The sequence below is a fragment of the Ochotona curzoniae genome, unplaced genomic scaffold (assembly GCF_017591425.1).
Source record: "Ochotona curzoniae isolate NIBS_2020 unplaced genomic scaffold, NIBS_Ocur_1.0 scaffold_4812, whole genome shotgun sequence".
NCBI lineage: Eukaryota > Metazoa > Chordata > Mammalia > Lagomorpha > Ochotonidae > Ochotona > Ochotona curzoniae.
In genome coordinates, this window is record NW_024467124.1 from 2337434 (window position 1) to 2363379 (window position 25946).

Sequence of the window (25946 nt, forward strand, 5' to 3'; positions counted from 1 at the left end):
AAAGCATTACACTGGCATGAGGCTTTCTACTGAAGTATTACTGAAAGGGTAAAGCACAGGGAATAAAGCAGGGATGTGATACATGCTTACACTTCTGCCACCCTCCTTTTCTGAACCTCAGCTAAGCATTCCTCTTCTTCAGAAAGCAGGTAAAAATTCTACACTGCTATTGTATTTTAGATGTAAAGAAATACAAAAATGTTAGGGGAAAAAAAGCAACATTCTATAACTGAAAAAAGCAAGCATTTCCTGGCACTACCTGATGAAGACCAGAGAACAGTAGACTGATTTGAACGCAGCCTGTGAAAACACTGACCCAGGAAGATGACTCTGCTTACACTACTGCATCACTGGGGATTCTGGACTTACTGTCCAGAATCTATGGGATGCTTGGCACTACAGGAGAGTACTTCGTCTACTCTGTCATGGCACCATCCCCAACAATATGCCTTTTGAATTACTGAATTACACTTCCTTCACTCAAACCTCAAATGAGACTTTTTTTCTGAAGATAGCATTTATAAACACAGTTTAAGATCTGGAATTTTCCCCTCTACCTTTGTGAGAAGTAATAAAAGCCAGAGGAATGAGGAATTGGTAGGGCTGGAATTAACATAAGCCAGCATGAGAATGACTTAAATCCTTTGATTTGGACTATAGCACTCACACAGCTAGGAAACATCTCTGGCAGCATCAGTGTTTCCACTGTTTGCTGAATGAAATACAAAGCATTGCAATGCTCCCTACTCCAGCTGCCTAGTAAGTAAGTTCAACACAGAGCATCCTGGAATGCCAGTCCCATCCACCTAACTGCATACTTGATAATTACTTAGTTCTCAGCCATCCATCACATTCAACAAGTTCAGACCTGAACTCATATTCTTCATTCACAATTCTAGACCTTTTAAGTAAACCATATTTCAATATACAAAAGTCAGCGTCCAAGGAATAGAGCAAGCAAGCCACATCTCCCTTGCCTTTTCCCATCAAGGTGACAGTTATGACATCTCCATTGCTTGTACCCATCAATTTCAACATCAGTGTGTTTTCACACTCCCCACACACTTTACTTTAACCCAAGGCCTTTGGACATGCTAGGCCTTTCTGATCCCATTATCATTGGCCACTCAGTTTATACATCCTTTCTTCAATTAAGTTTTTTTTTTTTTTTCCTGCACTCCTTAGGCAAGGTCGTAATCAACTGCAACCAAGCCAAATACTGGATATTTCTGTTTCCTTCCAAAATTTCCCCCAATCAACCTATTCATATTATTTCACTAATGACTTTTTCTTTTACAAGATGAACTCCATGAGAGAAAGAAACATTCCTGCTTTTACTTGTAACTGAATAGTAACGCATTGCAGCTTGGCATACAGAAGCTATATATACACCTGTTGTGAACTAAGTAATAAATTTCCATTGAAAATACAATTAAAGAAATTATCCAAATACATTAGAAGATGTCAACTATAAGACACAAACATGGCACATGGTTTAAGTCACTGCTGGTGATGTTGGCATCCCACATGAGGGTGCTGGCTCAGTCCCAGATGCTCTGCTTTCAGTCCAGCTCCCTGCTATTACACCTGAGAAGACAGAAGAAGACAGCCCAACGACTTGGGTCCCTGCCCATGTAAGAGACACAGATGGAGTTCCGGCCCTTGACTTCTGCCTGGCCAAACCCTGGTTGTTGAAAGCATTTGGAGAGTGCACTAGAGGATGGGAGGAGTTTGTCTCCCTCTCTGTCACTGTGCCTTTCAAGCAAATAAATATGTTTTTTTAAAAAGGAGTAATTAATACAGTGTGATTAAAAACATAAATGTCAAAAAACAAACTTAACTATAATATAACCCATTGCATATGAAAGTCCACCAGCTCAGTAAATACGTAGGGCAAAAATATCAAAGAGGGAATATAATCTTCTAGGAAAAATGGAAGAACTTGTGTCAAATCAATAGTCCTGTATCTAATAATTATAAACTCTGAACAAAATACATAAAATGATTACTATTTGAACATATCAGAGCTTTGATGAACTAAGTGCAAGTAAGAACTGAGAGTTAAATACAATTTTTACTGGAAAAAAAAAAGCCATGCTGTTTTTGTTTTTTTTTTTTGAACTGGCAACTTGAATTTTGTATTGACGTTTGGTTCTTAATAACAGCATCCAAAATGTGTTCTGTTCTTAGAGCGCTGCAACTGAGACTGCATTGGGTGGAGGGTGTATGTTGTCGGAGGCTCCCTTGGGAAACGGGGAGGAGCTGGTAATGAGTAAGACACTGATTTTTCTTTGGGACCTATATGCACCAGGTGGAGAGCTGCAGCAGGTGCCTTGGCTCTGATGAGGGCTGGGGAGGCAACCCCAGCCAGCCTGCAAACACATGGGCAAAGTCCCTTGCCCCCAGCCTGTGGTAACACGGCTGCTGACGGGCCAGTGGTGGCAACTCCAGCAGAGCAGAGGGAAGGCTGGGATGTTACACTCTTGAGGCCTTCACAGGTACATGTCATTGTAGCCCGGCGGGGGGAGATGGTTGGGGTTTGGATCTGATGGGCTGGTTCCAATGAGCCCAAAAGGGTCAAAGTACAGCATATGTGGGGTACAGCACCCACATATCTATATCATTTCTCCATTAAGGTCACTCTGTGTTAGGTCTCATAGAGCTCCAACAGAAAGCTACAGAAAGCTTATTTGTGAAGTCAGAGTGTTCCCAGATGTATAGATCAGGAAAGCTGGGCTGTGAGGAACACTTTCCTAAAAGTAGGGCACCACACAGTGTTAATATCTGTGCATAAAGTCTCATCAAATTCTTGATTAACCCTTGAGATAAAAGGTATGTGGGCTACCACAAGTATCCCACTGGAAAATAATAGTTGAGGGCTCAAAGAATGCATTAAGACTACAGATGGTGCATAAAGCAAGGGAGATTGTTGGGAACATGAGTTATTAAGTTCATGACTAGAATAAAAATGAATTTCCTTTAGACTAAGATAACGGAGCACAGTTGTGTCTTGATATCTTTATGGGACTGGTTCCAGAACCCTTTCAGAGACCCAAACTCATGGATGCTCAGTCTTGTCCAATAAAACGACACAATATTTGTAGCTAGTCATGCATATCCTCTTGTATACTCTATCTCCAGAGTATTCACAATACCCACTTAATGTGAAAGCCATATAAAAATGATTATTTTCCTAATTGTTTAGGAAACAATGGCAAACAAAACCAAAACAGCAACCAAAAACGGAAGAGAGAAAAAAACAAAGAAAAACCAATTTATTGTGAGAAAAAGTGGTCAGTACAAAGTGTCTCTGAAATGACAGCTGTTAAACCTATGTTCAAGAACACAAAGGAAAAGATGCTCATTATGAGTAGGCAGGCAAATAATCTGAGCAAATAAGTGCAAACAAAAATCATGAAACACAACTAAAATGGACATTGTAGAACTAGAAATCAAAATATATTAAATGTAAAAATTGGCTGTGGGTGGTTAATAGCATTTTAGAGGTTTTAAAGAAATCTTCAATGAACTTGAAGATAGATCAACAGAAATTATTCAAATTGGGGCTGGCATTGTGGGGTTGAGGGAAAGGCTTCACCTGCAATGCTGGCACCCCATATATCTACCAGTTCATGTTCTGGCTGCTCCATTTCAAAGCCATCTCCCTGCTAAAGGCGGTGGTATGTACTGTTCAAGTGTTTGGGGCTCTGTACCTACATGGGAGACCCAGATAAAACTCCTGGTTCCTGGCTCTGGTCTGGTAAAGACCTCGCCATTGGTATAGTGAACCAGTTTGCTGGAAGACCTCTCTTTCCATATCTTCCTCTCTGAAACTCTGACTTAAAAAAACTTATCCAATCTGAAATATGTAGAGAATAATATTTAATAATAATAATAATTTAATAATAATATAATAATAATAACAGAGAAGAGTCAGGAATACACTGACTCTTCATCAGAAACAATGAAAGGCAGAGTACAATGGAATGGCATTTTTAAAACGTTAAGGGAAACAAACAAAACCCCTGTAAATTGATGATTTCCTACCCAGTATAAATATCCCTCATGAATGAAGGTGAAATATATTCCTTACCAAATAAATAGTGAGAGAAATGTATCCCAACAAACTTGTGCTGTGAGAGCTGCTAAAGGAAGCACTTTAATTTAAAAGGAAAGATCATCAGACAGAAATTTGGATATATAGAAAAGATGAACGGAAAATATTAAGGATGTGATATTACTTTTTTAAATGAAAGAAAGAAGAAAGAAAAAAAGAAACAAAGAAAAGGGAAGGACAGTAGAAAGAAAAGGAAAGGAAGAGAGGAATGAAGGAAGAAACTAGCAAAGCTGAATTCCATCTGAGGAGCAGATGTAACTGGAATACTATGATCATTCTCTCTGTGTAATTAACAATCGATACACAAGGCTAAAAGTCACCAAAATTAGAATTCTCCGTCTACCTGACGACAGTGAATCAAATCCACAGTCCGGGAACACATCTCTAAGTGGTGGCATGTGAAGGATCAGCCTGAATTGTGTCAAGGTCCACACAGCCTACAAGAACACGTCATCTTGAACAACAGCCATCCTGAGCCAGTCTTCCACATAGAAATCAAGGGGAGCAGGAAGCGGATATGACAATTTCTACCAACTCATTTGCTCAGCCAATCATGACATGATCTCTGCTTGTCAACCAAACAGAAACAGACAGCTCAACAGGCAAAGAAATCAAACCCTCACCATCCACGGGCTTGGCCTCGGTTGGCGACTGCTCCTCTTGCCTTCCCAGGCTATGCTCTTTGATGCTCTCTATTTCCCGCCAGAAATCCTCCATGGAGGCGCTGTCTACGGAGGCTTGGGAGTTAGAGCGGCTGAAGGCAGGAGAATGCAGGGATTCGTTGGAGAGCATCCTGTTAATTCTTCGGCAGTGAGAAATGGATTTTCTAAGGAAAGAAGAACAGACGTGAGTAAAATTTTGCTTGCAAGTCACCGAGTTCACTTTTCTTTTAAAGATTTATTTTTGTCTTTATTGGAAAGTCAGATAGACAGAGAGGAGGAGACAGAGAGGAAGATCTTCCATCTGATGATTCACTTTCCAAGCAGCTGCAACAACCGGAGCTACAGCAATCTGAAGCCTGGAGCCCAGGGCCTCTTCCAGGTATCCCATGTGGGTGCAGGGTCCCAAGGTTTTGGGCCATCTTTGACTGTTTTCCCAGGCCACAAGCAGGGAGCTAGATGAGAAGCAGGGTTGCAGGGATTAAAACGAGCGCCCAAATGGGATTCCCACCCATATAGGATTTCTGTGCATGCAAAGCACGGACTTTTAGCTGATACGCTACTGCGCTGGACCCACAAAGTTCAGTTTACCATCAATGGAGAAATGAAGTCAGTGTGACAGAGTGGAATTCTTAGAATAATCTGCATTGATTGATAGGCATTCCTTTTTTTTTTCTCTCTATACTGATAATGACTGAATACCCAGAAATACACTTGAAAATCTGCATTATAATTTTCAGATTCATAAAATACAATGTTAAACCTATGAGTTAAAACATACATAGCCAAGACTTGTTCCAGTAAAGTACCTCGAGCAACAACACAAGAAAGTAGTAACTATGAAAAACAACTGGAAAATATAAACTACTGAGGATGAACATAGAGGCATAGGAACCCATGTGAATTTTTGGTGGAAATATTCAATGGTACAGAGGCTATGGAAAATACAGCAGTCCTGAAAAAAAAAGTTATCATATGCTGCAGAAATACCAATTCTAAATATATTCCCAAAAGAACTGCCGGTAGGAACTCAAAGATTTTCTTGTATATGTCTAAGCATCATTCACAGCAGTTCAAAGGTAGAAGTAACCAAGTGTCCATCAACATAAAAACAAGCAGGATAGATACAGACAATGGCATATGTATTCACTGCTTAAAAAGGGAAATTTTGATATTTGTCATCGTGTAGACAGAACCTGAGGTCACTCGTTATCCAACAGTGCCAAGGCCAGCGCCGGACACAAACAGCCTGAGCAAACCCCACAGCCACTTCCGGGGCACGCTACTCCTGGGTCTACCAGCAGCACCACATGCACCAAACGCATGGAAAGCATTCATGACTTCAACGTACCCAATGAACATCTGCTTCCAGTGACAAGAACAAGGCACGGGAGACAGATGCAAAATGCTGCATGATTCTGGTGATTCACAGAAAATAAAATACTTGGCTTCCATGATAGGTGACTGACAAAGAGTACATTTCCTTAGGAGCATGATGCTGGATGAACAGAAATACCTTGCTCTTCAACCATTAACACTGGGCTATTTGGTGAAGCAGAATCTTTCGCCTTATTTTAAAGTAAGTGTGCGTGTGTTTCAGTTTTTCAAATTTGAGTAAATTTGCAAAGAACTTAATGGAACCAAAGGCCGAGGTTGCCTCCCACCGATTGCAGTGAGAGCTCCCGGCTGCGGAGAGGGAATGAGCACACAGGACAATTCATGGAGATCTGCAGAGCACCAGCGCATTGTCAGAGAAACCGATGGCCTACAATACTGTGAAAACATCGGTACACATGCAGAAAGAAAGAAAGGGAAGAACGCTTCCACAGGTAAGACAAATCCTTTTGCTCATCTTCCCTATTCCTTTTAAACTTTTAAATCACCTTCAGTAGAAGTTTCTAGAATGTATTATTGATTTTGTCATGCCACCTGACTGTAAGAAGTTCTAAGTATCTGCAAGACAGTAAGATGGCTAATTTATTTCCAAAAATCAAAGAAAAATCTGAAATATTCATTTTACTTTATTATCTGTTGTTGATAAAAAGAATTTAGGTAGCTTTGATAACTGTATGATAGAAAGTATTTCAATGAATTCTTTATGGTTTAATAGGATAGGATAGGCACATTCTTGTGGTTGAAGTAGGTATGAAAGCAAAAAGATATTAAAACAGTTACAGCTCATTATTATTTTCTTTTAAGAATCTTCTCCTTTAGGAACAAACTAATACTGAAAACCACTAATAATTTCATAAAACACTGGTATATATGAGGGTCATTCAACAGCTTCACGGAAAAATGGAGCATTTAAATAATCTATAATAGTATAAAGTGAAAATGGAAAGTTCTCTCCAAATGCATGTATTCCATCCACATCGTTCAACAGTAATTTTGTTTACCTGACTCAAAAATATATTATTGACTTTTTTTCCATGTCAATGTAGTGATACCACCTGGTGGTTGCGTGGAGTTGTACAATTTACCTTAAAACTTAAATAGGAGCAGGAGTTTGGTCTAGTGGTGAAGGTAAGATGCCCGCATCGCACAGGCAGGCTGCTGGATTTCAGTGTCAGCTGTGGCCCTTGGCTGAAGTGTCGTCACAAGGCAGACCCCTTGTAGTGACGGCTCAAGGAACTGGATGCCTCCCGTTACATTGCAGACACCTGCATTTCATTCCCAGGTTCTGTCTTTGGCCCTGGCCCAGTCCAAATTATCCTGGGTATCTGGGAAGAGAAACAGCTCCCTTTGTTTGCACTTCTGTCTCTTGTTTCCTCTAACTCTCCCTCTTGAATGAATACATGAATGAGAGAATAAACATGAAGATATCATTAAGCACTGAAGATATTTAAAGACATGCGAATGTGGGAAGAAGTGATTTTAGAGCACAGGATGAAAGAAAGATACAATTGGGGTTAATAATGATAATTTCATTGATGGCACTGTTTCTTCCTCACAGACTCTCGCAGAAGAGATCTTCCTAAAGTCCTGCTATGGCAGAAGGAACAGGTGTGAAATCCTGGCCAGGACCACATGAGGACACACTCTGCTTCATCCTGCTTCGTCGGTAACAATCCACCCGCAGAACACTTTAATTGCAGTGATCAGCCCCCACCCCCCGCTTTTCTTCTTGGCAAAGAAGTCAGCATTTTTGGGGTAATTGCACTTGGAAGAGATTGCTTTTTTAGCTAAGAATCCAAGTATTTCCCCTTGACCCCAAGACAGACCTTCCTCCACAACCTTTCACTCTTAAAACATTACGTATGCGGTCCTGAGGGCCCAGCCCATGCTCTGATGAGCTTTAATCCGCAGTCTCTTACCTCACCATTTACGGAAAAAATAAGCTTTAGGCGTCATCAGATGTCTATTTTTCAATTCCAAAAAAAAAAAAGTGAAATGTTACATGAAAAACAGAATGCAATTTTGCTACAAAGCAACAAGATTGTAATTACCATAAATTCAAACCGTCACTAAAACTACAGTAAAGAATTTATTATTCCATTTTTTCCTATTGTGCTTTTAGCTACAATTTGTGTTGGATTTTAATGGGTACCAAAATTTTTAAACTTACAGCCATTCATGCTGAATTTGTATTTTACATTTTTTTTGTCTCTCCTCTAATATCTTTAACATACTTATCATTGCTTTGAGGCAATTCTTAGTTCTCAGTGCTGACACCTGTTTTAAGTTTTGACAGGTGGAGAGCACTTCACCTGCTGACTCACTCCCCAGGATCCTTGCAATGGCCTGCTGGGAACTGCTGCCTCCCAGGGTATGCATTAGCAGGAAGCAGGAATCGGCAGCAGAGCAGGTTATAGAACCCAGGCAGTGCAACACACGATGTGGCCATCCTGACAGCCATCTTCACTGCCGAGCCAAAGCCTGCCCTGGCTAATACTGATTCTAAACAGCTGTTTAGGAGTCACCTATGCCTTAATCTTCACATATTTCTTACCTTTCTTATCCTACTGCTGACCTTGTTTCTAAAGGGCCTCACGAAAACTGGAGTCAGCATGCACTTCCTTCAGAAAGAGCCAGCTTTTTGCTGTTTGAAGTGAGAAGTAAATCACTTAAATCCATTAGGGAGCTGAGCTGGATCTGGTTTTGTTGTTGTAACTTTAATTTGTCTTAATGTGCATCTCTGGCTCCAAAAGCTTTAAAGGGATGTTTACCTTGTGTGCACAGCAGGTCACTCCTTTGGGATAAGCCATGAATGACAGAACCAGCTCCCTGCTCCAGAGCTTGCCCGCCCCCCGCACCCACCTGCCCACAGCCTCCAGTGTTGCTAGAATTTCTGCAAAATTCTCAAGGGGGAAAGCTGTGAGGTGCAGAGAATCAGCTCTACATTTGGGGCACCCACAAATTCTTGTCTATTGTGCTAATGCACACCCCATTAAGAGCTCCACTGGTCTCTCTTTGCCCTTGTAGAACTCTTCCACCTCTCTAAGTATGAGCTTCTTCTCAAAAGGAACAGACTCAGCAAATTCTAGCACACGCCCAGTGAGAGAATGACCCTAGGTTCTATTCATCCAGGGAGAGCTTTGCATTCCCCAGAATGGAGCCTGTTTTAACATCTCTGTGTCCTCAGTTCCCAAATATAGCTTTAAGAAGACACAGTTCTATCATTTATCCTATTCCCCACAGTGGGAATCACAGGCTGTCACAAAGTAATGCATGTCTAGGTGGAAGAGGAATGCCCACAGGCTTCGTTCACAGGTCTTTTAAGAAGTTGTGTCTGTTGGGGTCAATGTTATGGTGTAGTGCCTGTGACACCCCCATCTATCATGGCTACCAGCTGCTCCACTTCCCATCTAGCTCCCTGCTTCAGAAAAGCCGCAGAAGACGGCTCCCACCACTCACATGGGAGACCTGATGAAGGTGCTGGATTCTGGCTTCAGCGTGGTCCATCACTGGCCAGTGTAGCCGTCTGCAGGGTGAGTCAGCAGATACAACATCACTTGGTCTCTTCCTCTCTCTCAAACTCTGACTTTCCAATAAAAAGAAATGAAGCTTTTTTTTTCAAAAGTTGTATCTGTTTACAGATAAACCTCCATTATCTAATCACAATTATAGACAAGATCCTCCAAACTATGTTTAAAAGTTCTACCTCTTGCTAAGAAACACTTACTTTTGTGGGCTGTTAGAATCTTTTACTTGATGGAGAATTTTACATAGACTAATTTTCTGTCACACACATGACATCATTTGATCTTTAAGCTCATCACACAAAGTGCTCAGAGCCAGTATCCTATGTCTCATCTGATGAGGGAGTTACTGGGAGCAAAATGGGGACACAGCATCCCACTGCCATTATAATGAAACACCAATTCTTTTCCATGGCCTCAAGGCTCAGCACAGCATCCCATATAGGATCCTGGAGTGTGCGAGGCAATGCCTTTAGCCGCTAAGCTACCGCGCTGGGCCTGGCACACTCTTCTTGTCTCTAAAAAGGTAGGATCTTTTTTTCCCTTGGGAAGTTTGCTTTTTCTGTTCTGTTTCTGCCTGGGACCTTCTCTCATAGCTGTTTCCCCAGCAAAGCACTGCTCACCACTCAGCTCCCAAACCAAAGGACACTTCCTTGGAGAATCCGCTCAGGAGCATTTCCCCAACTGTCCACTGCCTTAGCTTCTGCGTTTGCTTCTTAACCATCAACAATCTACACTTACTTGCTTGCTTCCGTCAGTTTGGGGGGCTTATTTTTCCCACGCAAACACACAGGACCCACGTCTAGCTCAGTTAGATATTGCCTGGCAACAGACAGGAACTCGGAAATATTTGTTGAATGAATGATTCCTGTCGGTAGAGCCAGGAGATGAACTCAGGTCTTCCCAGGCCTGTTCCAACACTCCCCACCCCCAAGTCATACTGCTTCGTGTTGGAATCTGCCTATGGTTATTCACATTTTACAAGAGAGAAGGCTTTAGATACTGCCGACAGCTCCAGGTTTCAGTGCAGGCTTTGCAGCTTCCTGGCTCTGTAAGGAAACTATTGATCCTTCGTGCCCCTATTCCCTCATCTGTGAATTGAGGCTATAATCACCCATACCACAGTCATTGTAAGAATCGAGTTACACTTAGCAGTCCATGAGTTAATGATGGTTGTAATTTGCTAGATCACGTTTTAACAGGTGCTAGAATATCACAACGGCATTGAAATATCACTGAAAATATAATAAAATACTATTTCATTATTCATCCTAGCCCCACTCGGACTCTGTCCCTTTCCCAAGCCTTGTTTCCCCAATTCCTCGAGGACCAAAGTGGCCCCAGACACAACCTGGCCAAGGTAAAGAAAACTCTTTTCCAGGCTTTCATCGAAATCTGTTGTTTTCCTGACACAAGTGCTATCCTTTTCCTTCTTTTCCCCTTTTGGAATGTGAACAAGATGACTGGTGCTTCAACAGCTATCTTGCAACCAGGAGAAAAACAGCCATGAGATTGTAGTGGATAATCTTGATATTATGAAGACTTGGAAATAAATCTAGATGCTGTTCATTTCTAGACAAAAATGGAAGAAAAATTCATGTCTATTTAAAAAAAGGCTAGTCATTCTTTTTATTGCCATTCACAGGCAAAATTATTCCGAACTGTTGTAACGAGAAGGAATCATTGAACACCTCACTTGAGATGAGATGAGACAATCCACTGCACTCCAGGGAATGCCCAGTAACCACACTTGCAGTAATTGTCACCCAGCTAGAGTGTGGGCTCCAGTGCCTCTCAGCTGAGAAGGCAGCACAGTTTGCATCCCAAGCCCGCGTCTTGTTCTAGACTGGATGAGCACTGCGTGGGCTGAAGCATCGTTCCTATCCAAGGCGTCCTCATCTGAAGGCACACAGACAGCTTCCAACGTGTGCTGAAGCTGAGCACAACCCTAGACTTTCCGATTTTCCCATTTTCCCCTTCCTTTCCTCCACAAGGGGACTTGCTTTCACATCACCTGTCACAGGCCTTGAAGGATGCACAGAGCAACGGTATGGTTCCACATTCTGAGCAATCATCTGGGATTCTGACTGCTGCAGGCCCACGCACGAGAAAACTGCCAGCAGACCTGGGCCATCTGCACCTGCTCAGCTGTCTGCCCTCTTGCTTCTTCTGGAAGAAGATGAAGTGGGAGAACAAAGCCCTTGTCTCTAAGCACTGGCTTCTACCTTGTTGCAAACACACTCGGATATTTTTTTTTTCTGCAAAAAAACACTTGAGAGGACAGAATGAGAAATAGAAGCTATAGCTTCAGAGTGGCAGGAACAAGGCCCCAGGGCAGGGTGCTCTTGTTTTCTCAGGCTCTCTGAGTGATTTCCTATTACCTGGGTACTCTCTCATTGCATTCTGCCCTCACAGTTTTTTCCTGCCTGGCCTGCCTCATCCAAATTATGGGCAAAAAAGAAAAAGCTGAGGAAGTTATACGCTAAAAGAAAGGGATCTGACCAGGCCCTTCTGTTGAGAATAAATGATACAGAAAGTGTGGACATCCGCTGAAAGTTTCAAACAGCAAACAAATCCATAGTCACACAGCAGGGAATATTAAAATTCGGTGTTTTTAAACAATGTATCCCTGTCAGCAATTATATTATTGGGTATTCAGAAAATCGTCTTTGAGAGTAAATTCTGTGCTAGAAAAGCAAATGGTGGCAATGGAAGAAACAAGGATCTCACTCATTATGCTCCAAATCCCAGAGATTTGCAAGTTTCTGTAAAAGAAAGTCAAAATCCCTGTTTGTTCAGGTGGAGTGGGGACCCACATGTGTTTCTCTACTTTGAGCTATGCTAGTCAAACAACTGGACATGCTTGCCTTTGGACACAACTTAACTTCTCTCTCTGCTCCATCAAGGTGTTGAGAAGGCTACAAAATAGCCAGCATTTGTATAGTTACCCCAAGGGTTAAAAAGATAAATCGTAAATGTATGTAGAACTAGGTTCTTGACAAAACTGAAGGACAACCTGCTTAACATCTCCCTACTCTGCCTAGGAGTGGGCACGGGAAACGGGCACAGCCTGCCTTGGATACAGGATTTCATTTTGGAGTGGGGAGCATGTTCTGAATTAGACAGGGGCAAGGAGACCACAGCTATAAATGTGGTAAAAACCGCTCAAGCCAATTTATACTCAGAAGGGGTGGATTTCATGTTACGTAGATTAAATCTCAATCGATAGTCTGTACGAGAAAATAATTACCTCTGAATTACACTTTGGGTAATGAAAACTGCATTGAGATTTCCAGTGATTTTTAGAAAAAGGCAACATAGTCAAGGCACGGCATGAATTTAGAGATTGAAATGTACTGTCGGAAAGAGCCGTGGGTGGCTTTCAGCAAAAGGGAGTCACCACTGGGAAGTGGTTCCACTGACAGTCATCTAAACCAGTGACAGAGTGAGTCACCAGGCCTGAGTGTTTTATGTCCTACCTGGGCTAAAACGAATATGCGATTTATGAGCTTGATGTATGTATTGATTTTCGTGCAGTTCAATCAATCCCACAAGTGACTCTTATCGCATTAGCTCAAAGATACATTAAAGTTATGAGTGGAGAAGGGGCCCAGGGACACCTCATCATCGCTCAGAGGCTCCTATTTTTTCACCCAATTAGGAGACACTAGGAAAGAATCTATAAAACAGAAAGTGACTCAAAATCAGCTTTCTGAATTCTTAGATTTATCTCCTTAGTGACCCAAGAGAGTCTTGGTAATCTACAGGCTTTGTGCTTCTGAAATTCCTAGTTTTCAGCAAGCAATACTTCTAAAAAGACTGTCTTTATTTTGAAAGTAAGTGACCTGGTCTCTATGGTTTAGCCCCGACACTGCAGTAGATATTTTTATGCTGTGTTTTGGAGGGCCCTGCTGCAGCTGACTTTCCAAGCTGAGTCCTGCTTTCTGACATCATCAGAGGGTCTGCCTCTCTGGTGCTGTGATGCAGCTGCTGAACTGCAACCATTTTCCCTTCATTTCTTCCCCATCTCTGGTTGCTGCTACCATTATCACCTTGTCACTAACGTTCAGCCGTGAAATGTGACAACCCTGCAATACTGTGTTATTGCTACCTCCTCGTTAGCTCCGAGACAGCAGGACAGCAGGGCGAAGTGCCTGCAGGAGCATCAGGGGGTCTCTCCGCCTGATCACATCACCATGTGGTGTCTCCAGGGCCCTGAGCCCCACAGCCCACCCTGACAAGGCTTCCTGAAGGGCTGACCTTCTTCTTCACAGGTCTTTCACATCAGCTCAGCCTCAAGTGGGGCAGTCTGCTCCTCCACAGATGCCAGCAGAGGACAGCTGGCCATTTGGGTGATTCTCAGGCTCCCTTCACACTCTCATCACTCAGCCTCACTCCACGACCGCTGGATTTTCCAGGGTGGCCGTTCGCAATCACCATTCACATTTCACTTCTTCTCAGTTAACTTGGGCATGCCCGTTTCCTAACACCTGCACCGACAGTAGCACCTTTGAACTGGGACTTCGCAATGGAGATTTCTAGAATTAGAAAGCTTATTCCAATTTTGAGAGTCACCCTCCCATCCCCAAAATAACCCACCACATTTAATAGATACGAAAAATAAAGCTCAGAGATGTTAACTAAGCTGTCTAAAACCACACAGCTGATTCTTGAGAATCCAGATGCCTGAGCTTGGTCTCCTCGTAGCTCATCCGCGCTCTTATCCCCCTAATCAACTGTCTCCTATCTGGATATTTTAGTCTTCACTCTCTCGCCCAAAAAATGTAAAGATTCACACTCTTACACCAAATACTATCAGCTCTGTTCCCTTCAATTATTTCTTAAAAACAAAAGGTAATTAATTTGATTACCTTAATTATCTGAATTTATTGTCTTAATTGACTACTTTGGTCACATTTTTAAAAGACATTTGAAGTCAGAGTCCTGAGAGAGGGAGAGAGAAAGAATCTTCCATCCACAGACTCACTCCGTAGTCGGCTGTAATGGCAAGGGCTGAGTCAAGCTAACATCCAGAGTTTCAACTGGGTCTCCCACGTGTGTAGTGGCAGGTGCCCAAACACTTGAGCTAATTTATGCTGATCTTCCCAAGCAGGGAGCTAGATGGGAGCAGCAGGACTTAGCTATAACCACAGGGGATGCTGCTACCACAGGCAGTGGCTTTTTACCCACTATGTCACAACACTGGTTCCTCAGTCACATTTTACATTATCAAATATGTTGACAGTTATATACTAAGTCAAAATCATCGCTTAAAAAAAAAAAAAACCAAGGCAACGAGGGCTATAGGCAAAGTGTCACAAAGTATGAAGGCATTTGAAATATATATATTATATAAAAATCTCTAAAAAAAAAATTGAGGGTGAACTAATAAACTTGGCAAGTATAGCAGACCATGTAACTTGGCTATACAAACTGTATGTAAAGTATGAAGACATATTATGCATTTAAAAACAGCTACTGCACATTGGATCTAAAAGGAATATATTAGCACTGTTCACCATTAAATATTAATCACATTTTAAATTTATACACTAGTTGACATATTAGAATGCATGAAAGATTCTTCACAGAGAGTCAATAATTCATGTATTCTATTTTAAAGCCATTCAAGGAAGCCAAGCCACAATTTTCATTTTACCAGTTTTCCTTAGGATACTAGATCTATTCCCAAAGTATCAGAGTCAGGTGAAAGCAAAACATTCATTGTAAATTTGCAATTTTATTACTGATGCACTTGATAATCATAATCCCATTGAAGGCACTCGTTCCCTCCCATAGCCTCTCTGGTTTATTCAAAACACCGGTCATCCTGCACACTGCCTGAGCCACCTTAGAGCCAGCAGTGAGCATAGGCCATCCTCTCTAAACATGCCATGAAAGCCACCACCAGAATTAGGTCCTCAAAATCCCTCTCTCACGATGACAAGAGACACTCACCAGCAACCTACACGTTCATGGTAAATGCGAATTTGGGAAAGACAAGAGCTGTAGCTCCATCACAAGGAACCCGAGGAAGTCATCTTACACTGGCTGACACTTCACACAGTGCCAACTCTTGTCCTACAGTCAAGAGCGATAGCTTTAGTGGCTCCATAACTAATCTCCAACAGCAGCCCAGAAACTATAAATCCCTGATCAATAGCACATGTCATGGGAAACAGGGAATCGTTTATTTTTTTCTGTCTTCTTAGGTAAAGGTTTTTTTTTTCCCCCCTAAGAGAAATAACCCAACCCAGGAAGTTTTGTTTCCTCTAAGGCTTCCTAAGCCATTCAATTTCCAGTAATATTATTACTTTTCTTTATCACTGGCCAGGATTAATTATGACAATCAGTAATTCTTTGAACGGACTCTGCTGTGAGCAAATCTGATAAGCTTTCATCTGATTTCTTTTAAACACAAATGGCAAAAAGAAGTTAGCTTTTGTATTTCGTTGTATTTACTTGCATGTATTTTTTTTTAAAAAAAAGAACCTACCATTTAATATTTTGCCTTTAATAAAATGTGCAAAAGATATTGAAGGACTGTCTCCACTGACTCTCATTTTTCCATCCTGAAGTTCCCTCTTTAGAACACACGTTGCCCATATTGTGCTTAGCATTTATATATTCCAGAAGTCTGTAAAAGGAAATCACAATAGGACTCCCACCAGTCCACACAGCACCTTGTATAAACTTATTAAAGATTATTCTTTCTGGGAAATGTAGTTCAGTTAATGGAGCAAGGCTGCATCTCAATCCATAATTGTCCTCTGGATATTGCTAGTCAATAAACAACTACAGTTATTGATCTTGAATTCAACCAAATAACTCACAGCTACTCCTTCATGTCCCTACACCTCTCTTAGGAAAAAAAAAAGTCTGTGCAGCAAAACTCCCAGAATCACATATTTAAGAAAAATAATCATATTCTACAATGTTTGCTCACTGTGGAATGATTAAATTAGTGATAGAAAGTTAACAGTTATAAAAAGTTTGTAAATGTTCGTTTTGGCTACTTGAGTAAGAAGAAATGAAATCTCTCACAAAATATTTTTAGGTTTTATTATCATACACAAATAAGATTTAAGGGTTTCTTAAAAGGAGATAGAAAAATAAATACAGTAAAAAAGAAAAAAAAGACGATAGAAATGCAGTGTTAACAACTCCAGGAGAAAGGTAAGTGTAGGCTTCCAGAGCTTTCCCAGGCCTCTGTTATGGTTCTTTATCAATTTTTAATTTTTTTTCAATTTTTACAATTTCTGTTTATTATGGTTCTCAATCCAGTTAAACTCTGTTGTACCTGGAAGTACATTTGCTTTTCGTAAAAGACACACAGTAGGTGACTACTTGGCAAATCTTATAAAATGTTTACCAACTGGACTGAATAGGTCTCAAAAACAATATTTTCATTTAATTTATCCTTGACACACACACAGTGGTTGCATCTGGTAATTCACCTTTCAAATGGGCTGACCAGGGCTAGGCCAGGCCAAAACTAGAAGCCAGGAACTCAATCAGGGACCATATTACTTGAGCTGCTGCCTCCCAAGGAATGCATTAGCAGGAAGCTGGAGTCAGGAGCCAGGGCCAGGGATAGAATCTAAGCACTCTGACAGCAGACACTAGTGTTCTAACTAGTTCTTTTTTTTTTTCTTTTTAAACATTTATTTGGGCCTGGTTCAGTGGCCTACCAAGATCCCATATGAGAACCGGTTCTAATTCCGGTATCCCCGCTTCCCATCTTGCTCCCTGCCTGTGGCCTGGGAAAGCAGTCGAGGATGGCCCAAAGCTTTCGGACCCTGCACATGCGTGGGAGACCGAGAGGAGGCTCCTGGCTTCAGACTGGCTCAGCTCCAACTGTTGTGGTCACTTGGGGAGTGAATCATCCGACAGAAGATCTTCCCCTCTTTCTCTCCACTCTGTATATCTGCCTTTCCTATAAAAATAAATAAATCTTAAAAAAAATTATTTACTTTCATTAGACAGATAGTCTTACAAAAAGAAGGCAAGACAGAGATAAAGATCCTCCATCTGCTGATTCACTCCCCAAAAGAATACTCACAGACAGAACTGAGCCAATCTGAAGCCAGGAGCCTCGTCTGGGTCTCCTACACAGGTACAGGGACCCAAGGCTTTGGGCCATCTTCCACTGCTTTCCCAGGCCACTAGCAGAGTCCTGGATAGGAAATAGAGCAGCTGGGACACAAACTTGCACTCATATGGGATATCTGCATTTGGAGGTGAAGGATTAGCTAGTTGAACCAATGTGCTGGCCCCCTAACTAGTTTCTTAATCATTAAACACCATGCCCAAGAAAACTTTGAGAAGGGCATGCCAGATCCATTTCTAATTTTGAGGAATAATCATATGATAACCAGGAAATGCAGTGTTGACTCAGTAATGGTTTTGGCCCTTGCTTTTAAATCTTTGCTCCTCTCTAGCCCATCAAATTAGTTATTAATATCAATGATATTGAAATGACTTACTCATGTAGTCCACATTTCTTAGGTTCACATATCATTGACTTTTGCGCAGTTTTGACACTGGGTGATACTGGCTACAACAGCAACAAATTTCAGGAACATCTTGTTCAGGGCCAGACCTGGAGGGCATTTTTGCAGTGGGAATTGGACTGGAACTTTACACTGTATGTGACTCCTTGATACTCTACTCCAACATCTCATGGTATTATTTTGTTAAAAATTTCTTAGAAGCTTTATCAGCTGATGGTCCTATGCACTGCAATTTCAAGTTACAGGATGTGGGGAGAGGTCCGGGATGTTTTCCCAGGCACCCCCGTACAGAGTCCACCCTAACCACCCTAGCACCCCTTAATGATGACTATAACCCAGATCTGTCACCTAGCATGAAATCACTCCTGCTTCTCATGCAGCTTCGCTCAGTAGAGCCTCTCTCTCCTTTCTGAGTCTTCTTCAGTCAGCAATCTGTACTTACTGATGTTCTCAAGGCATGATCTTCAGAACAGTTTTCTACACTCAGTAGAGACATCTCCTCCCTAAACCTCTTCCAACTTCAGCGCTTAGCTAAGCTAGATGCTGTTATGCGATGTCACCAGTCTCTAAGCACATCGATGACGTGGCTTTCTTACATCCAACAGCCCACATCGACAGTCTCCTCTAGACATTGCAACGGACTTCAAGATGGTAGGACGTGTCCCTCATCCACACATGCTGTAGTCTGTGCCCATTACTTCTGCTCAGGAAAGTCTTACTGTGCTTGGAATATTTGTCCTTGCTCCTATTGACTCAATTTAAGATTCATTTTAGGTGATCCCTCCAGAAGGTAAGGGCTCGTCAGGCCCATCTTACACTCCTCTAAACATCAGTAAATGAAATTCTGACCACATATTTGCATCAAAGCACTCATTGGCATCTCTCAAAAGCATGGACAGATTTTATATGCGACAGCACTGGAATATATTCAAATGCACAGGTCAAAACACTTTTTCAGGTTAGCTCCAAACTTTTCAATAGTTAACAAAAGTGGAGATACATTGCAGTATGCATTTCTCCTCCAGAATAAAGAGAACTCCCAATGAAACTGTTAAATATATCTGACAATAAGATGCTGGACTTTCTATCAATGTGTATACCTACAATGTCATGATACACTTACATAGCAGAATGATGAACTAGTGACTATTGACGAAGGATTATACTATTGTAATAAAGGGGGGTACAGTAGGGGGAGAGGAGTGGAAGGGGAAATCCTGTACATATGGAATTATTAAAAAATGAAAAATTAAAAATAAAATTTAAAAAGCAGAAAAAGAGGGCCCGGCGCGGTGGCGCAAGTGGTTAAAGGTCCTCGCCTTGCACGCCCGGGATCCCATATGGGCGCCGGTTCTAATCCCAGCAGCCCCGCTTCCCTTCCAGCTCCCTGCCTGTGGCCTGGGAAAGCAGTCGAGGACGGCCCAAAGCTTTGGGAACCTGCACCCGCGTGGGAGACCCGGAAGAGGCTCCTGGCTTCGGATCGTAGTATCGACCCGTTGCGCTCACTTGGGGAGTGAATCATCGGATGGAAGATCTTCCTCTCTGTCTCTCCTCTCTATACACCCGCCTTTCCAATAACAAAATAATAAAAATAAATCTAAAAAAGAAAAGAAAAGCAGAAAAAGAGAATACCAGATTTCTAAAAGCACATATAAGTAAGATTTTATTTGAGGCTAATTGAAGCATCAGAGTGACTTACAGTATATAGACAAAGAAGACTAGATACTATTTTTATTAGTTTTATAAGCTCACACATTCTGACTAAAATATGAAAATGATGATAATTAGTTTCGCAAACATTTATTGAGTACCCTCAAATGCAAGGTATGAAGTTGATGATGCTGGACACTATTTTAGTGATTGCAACAATAGAACGAGCAAAAGTCCTGGCCCTCACTGAACTCTCATTCTAATAAAGGCAACCAGGGCCAAAATGAATACAGTATAGGGTCACAGGTCCAGATGTGTATGTTCAAAACATATCCAGTGAATTTCCAGTTGCAATCATGGAACAACAACAACAAGGTCCAGAATTACCTTCCCCTGGTAAACAACTAGAAAACGAGACACGGAGCCCAAGCCTCCCAAAGGTGAAGGAACAGAAACCAAGGCTTGGGTTGGCTGAGTCAGCGAGCATGTGCCGGCCAGGGCACCAGACAGGATTAGCAGGAGTCCTAGAGCTGGCACAGGGATCATCCCCCAGACTCTAAGTGAATTCTTATCAGGGCTGCATAAAGCAAACCTTCACAAAATCAGGCAAATGTTAGCTCCTGGCAAAGAACCAGAGAGGTGGGATCCAAATGTTTTCCACAAGCCATACAGGGCAAGCAGGTGAATTTACACTGGCATCAACATATATGTGTACTGGTCTGTCTGTATTGCTGCTGGACTTCTGCTGTCAACCGTGACAGAGTAACCAAGCTCATCCCAGCCACAGTAAAGAAATTAAAGCAAGCACACAGGATATGCTCAGGAAACTTTACAAGTCTCATGGCTGATCAAGAGGAACAATTTGTCTTCACTGTAAGAAAGGCTACACCAGAATGTATCTACCCGCTGTTCTCCAACATCTAAAAGCACGCCAACTCTAGGCCACAATACACGGTATATACTCTTTCGAGAATCACAACACAGGCATTCAACCACCTCAGACTCAAAAATCCCACAATCCAATGAAAACTATTAGATTTATGAAGAAAGCAAAAAAAAAAAAGAGTCATAATCAGACAAAAATTAGTCTGCATGAAGACAGAGATGATGGAATTAGCAGAAAAACTCCTAAAATAGTTATCATAAAAATGCCTAAAAGATTTACACGAACACCATAAGGAAAGAGACAGAAGATATAAAACATGCTCTTTCTGTATCTAAATTATGTAATATATAAAACAAACCTTTGCTGAGTAGAATTAACAGCAGTTTAGGTATTAGAGAAAAAAAAGATGAGTGAACTTAGAGGTATCAGTGGAAACAGAAACACACGGAGGAGTGGGAGAAGAACAGCCCCCTGCAACCAACGGGAGGATGCCAGGGGTGTAATAATTGTGTCAACTTCCAGCCAAGATGAAGTAACAGGAACCAGAGTTACCCCATCACGAAAATAAAGAAAAACACGCGCACATGCCCACAAAATACATGAACTGACTTTCAAGATATTGAATGTCAGGAAACTAAAAACTGTAATCCTTGAAAGACAGGAAATAAACAATCTGAGCCCCACAATGGCACCCATCTGGACGCCTAGAGAGAGCTTGCAGGCCATAGGGTGAGCCCAGAGGCCCTACTGGGCTCTCAAAGGTGAACATGGGAATTTGGGAGTCAACACGACCCTGGAACTTGCCAAACAAGGACTAGGGGAGAAACGGGGAGAGAGAGAAAGAGAGATTTTAAAACTTGTTTTTCTTGACAGGTAGAGCTAGAGAGAGAAGGAAAGGCAGGGATCGTCTATCTACCGATGGAAAATCCCCCGATGGCCTCAAGGGCTGGAGCTGAGCTGAGCTGAGCTGAGCTGAAGCCAGGGGCTTCTGGCTTGGTCTTGTGGGTGAAGGGACTCAAGGGCTTCGGCCAGCCTCTGTCGTTTTCTCAAGCCATAAGCAGCGAGCCAGATCAGAAACAAACAAGTAACTGGCACACGTACTGGCACCGAGATGCCAGCATGCCAGCAGGACCACCAGAGGATTACCACTTGCAATCATGTACTACTACTAAGCAATGGTACTGGCCTCTCAGATATTTTTGTCTAAAACAATGCAATCCAATGGGTAGCAAACATTGCTTAAATACTTAAAGGAAATCTATCAACCTAGGATTCTATTGTAAATGGAAGTAATAAAAAGGAAAGAAATGCTTGTCCAACTTGAAGAATTAATATCGTTAGACAAATTTTCAAGGAAATCAGTCCTTCAAACATACCCAAAGACACAGCTGAAACTATAGTGCTTGTATTACAAAGAAATGAAGAACTTAAATGGCAAGCAGGAAAAATTGGCAAATATACTAAAGCGAAGTATTTCAAAATCCCTACCCCTATAATTTATAGAATAAATAGATTAGAAATCAGCAATTATAGAAGAGACAACACACTTAATTGGGTTTTATAGGAAAATCCACTCATGATTAACAGAAAAATACATACTTTACAAGTGCAAATAGAACATTTATCAATTCAGAAACTATCTGACCTATGTAAAAAGTGAGCAAATTAAAAAGTAATAAAATCGTACAAACAGTTCTTTGATACAAGGTCATTAGACAGATATAACAAAGATATAACGAAGACATTTGGAAAATCTTATTTTTCCTTGGTAACTAAAAGACCTATTTCTAAATAACCACATTTAATTAGACCCATTCTATGTGGCAGCATTACTCAAAGGCCAAGATAAGACAGACATTGAAAGAAAACCACAGATCAATTCCTTATATAGAGAGCTTCAAATATTCTTTAAATCACTTAGGTATGTTAAATCCAACAATATATAAAAAAGCATACTACATTGTTACCACATGAAGTTCATCTTTGGAAAACAGAGATGATTAAACATTTGAAAAATAATTAATATGATTCATCATAAAAACAGGTTAAAACCAAACACCAAATGATCACTGCAACAGATGCAAAAAGGTACTTTTAAAAAATTCAGTATCCTTGGGCCCAGCGCGGTGGCACAAGTGGTTAAGGTCCTCGCTTTGCACGCCTGGGATCCCATATGGACGCCAGTTCTATCCCGGCAGCCCCGCTTCCCTTCCAGCTCCCTGCCTGTGGCCTGGGAAAGCAGTCGAGGACGGCCCAAGGCTTTGGGACCCTGCACCCGCGTGGGAGACCCGGAAGAGGCTCCTGGCTTCGGATTGGCATAGCATCGGCCGTTGCACTCACTTGGGGAATGAATCATCGGACGAAAGATCTTCCTCTCTGTCTCTCCTCTCTGTATATCCGCCTTTCCAATAAAAAAAAATAATAATAAAAATAAATCTTTAAAAAAAAATTCAGTATCCATACCTGCTTAAAAAGAACATCCAAAAATCTGGCGCAGTAACCTAGTAGCTAAAGTCTTCGCTTTGAATGAGCTAGGATCCCATACGGGAACCAGTTTTAATCCCAGCAGCCCCGCTTCCCATCCTGCTCCCTGTTTGTGGCCTGGGAAACCAGCTGAGGATGGCCCAAAGCCTTGGGCCCCTGCACCCGTATGGGAGACCCCGAAGCAGCACCTGGCTCCTGGCTCCTGGCTTCGCATCGACTCGATTCTTGCCGTTGTGGCCTCCTGGGGAGTGAACCAATGGATGGAAGAGCAGTCTCTCCTCTCTTCTATAAATGTGACTTTCCAATAAAAGTAAATAAATGTTTTAAAAAATGACATCTTAGTAAAAATAGAAGGCTATTCTTCAACAATGGAGGACAACTAAAAAAAAAAAATACCAGCTCATATATCGATCAGTGAATGACCAAATGCTTACTCTCTATGATGAAAACAAGACCTGAGGACGATTACACTCATTCCTTCTCTTCAGCCTGGTACTGATGCACCCAGCCAGGACAGTTAAGCAAGAAGACAGAAAGAATATCCACATGGGAAAGAAAGGAACATCTTCATGTGTAGATATCCTGATTATTTCAGTAGACAATAACATGCAACCAATGAACAAGTTTAACAAGCTTACAAGGCACACGGCCAATATATATAAAAAGCTATGATGTTTCTGCACACTAACCGTGAACATTCACTAAAGAAAAATTCAAAATGATACTACCTATATTTACATCAAATGAGTAAGTCTAAAAGGTAAGAAGTCTTATGCACAGAAAACTACAAACATTCCTGCGAGGAATTAAAGAAGTACTAAATCAATGAAGAACACCTTGTTCATGGATGCAAAGTTTCAATATTTCAGCATATCAGTTTTCCGCACAATGATTTATAGATGCTTAGTAAACCCAACCACATTGCATCAGATGACTTTCTAGAAACTGACAAGCTTTACAGAGTTCATAGAGAAATGCAAAGAGCCAAAGACAGTCAAAAACACTTATATGATTTGCATGCAACACATTATAAAGCTACAGTAATAAAGCAGTGTGCTGTTGTTATCAAGGGACCAAATCATTAACAAACAAAATAGGAACTCAAAAATATACCCATACTTATGTTAACAATTACTTTTCAACAAAGATGCAAAGGTAAATTGGGGGAAAAAAATCTTTGCAATAAATGGCACTGGAATGGTTGAAGATTTATATGGAAAAAAAAAGACAAGAGCTGCATAAGTGCATAAAAGTCAGCATCATAAAGCTAAATATCCTAAAACCTTTCCAAATTGCTAGAAGAAAACATAGGGGAAACAAAAATCTCCGTGACTTGAAACTAGACAAAGATTTTAATATAGGACACATAAGAGAATACTCTCTAAAATAAAATATTTATGAAACTTTAAAATTCTTCCGTCTTCAAAAGACACTGCGAAGGGGCAGCTGTTGGCTGAAGTTACAGCACTGGTTAGCACACTTGTGTCTCACAGGATACCTGAGTTCCAAATCCAGCCCCTGCACCTGACTCCAGCTCACGCAGGCGCAGGGAGGCAGCGGTCAGGGCTCTTGTCAATGTGGAGCTGACCCTCACGACCCGGATGGAGTGTCCAGGTCCTGGGTTTGGTCCAGCCACACTCAGCTAAAGCATGCATGTGGGCGTGAACTAAAGACAGGAATAGTCTAGCTCATTCTTTGTATCCCTGCCTCTGAAATAAGCACATAAAATTTAAAATGTCATTTCTTTTAAAAAAAGAAAGAACACTGTAAAAAGAATAAAAAGATATGTCAGGGGCAGATGTAATGGACACAGTGGTTAAATGCCTGTTTAGGATGTCCACATTTCATATTCAAGTGTCTGAGAGTTCAAAGAACAGCCCTGCTTCTGACCTAACTTCCAATTCATGATAACTTGGGATTCAGTAGGTGACTGTTCAAATACTTGGCTTCCTATGTACTCGTGTGTGACCTCCAAGTTCTGGGCTTTTAAGGTTGACCTGGGTCAGAGCGAGTTGTTGCAGGCATCTGTGGAGTAAACCAGTAGCTGGACAATCTCTCTCTTTATCTACTTTTAAAATAAATTTTTAAAAAAACTTTAAAATTGAAAAGATATGCCAGAGACTATAATCAAACACTGGCAAACCACACAGTGACGATGTGCTTGTATCCAAAATACATAGAGAACTTTGAAAACTCAACACTAGAACGGGCTGTCGTGTTGCAGAATGTTGAGCTGGTATGCCTACAGCAGGGTGCCCTGGATCAAGTCCCACCTCGGCTTCCAATCCAGTTTCCTGCCACTCTGCACCCTAGGAGGCAGTTGACGTGGCTCTGGGATCACTGCCACTCCTATGGGAGACCCACGTCGAGCACCTGGCTCCGGGCTCTGACCTGGCCCTGGCTGCTGTATGCACTGGGAAATGAACCTGCAGAAGGAACACACCGTCTCTCCCTTCTGCTCTGTCACCACCAAAAACAGTTCTAGTAAAACTGAGTTTTCTAAAGCTAAGTATTTGAGCAGACAAGTTACCCAGGAAGAAAACCTGTATACATTGTTAAGACAAAAATATGTAGGTTTTTATAAATAAGAAAGTGTAGAAAACAATTCTTTGTAATAAGTTCTTTGATCTTATCAGATGGAAATGATCAGCCACCATGCAATGCATCATGTTATAATCCGCTAACTTAATGATAGGACTTATCTCAACAATACTACTG

General features: G+C 41.5%; 1 protein-coding gene across 1 annotated transcript in view; it reads right to left on the reverse strand.

Moving 5' to 3' along the window:
* The window catches only part of ARHGAP28 (Rho GTPase activating protein 28), a 167730-nt gene that overhangs the window by 65900 nt on the left and 75884 nt on the right, over positions 1–25946 (reverse strand). Inside the window, exon 2 of the mRNA XM_040970562.1 lies at positions 4741–4943. Within this exon, the coding sequence (XP_040826496.1) occupies positions 4741–4943 (203 nt within the window). The remainder of the gene's footprint in view (positions 1–4740; positions 4944–25946) is intronic.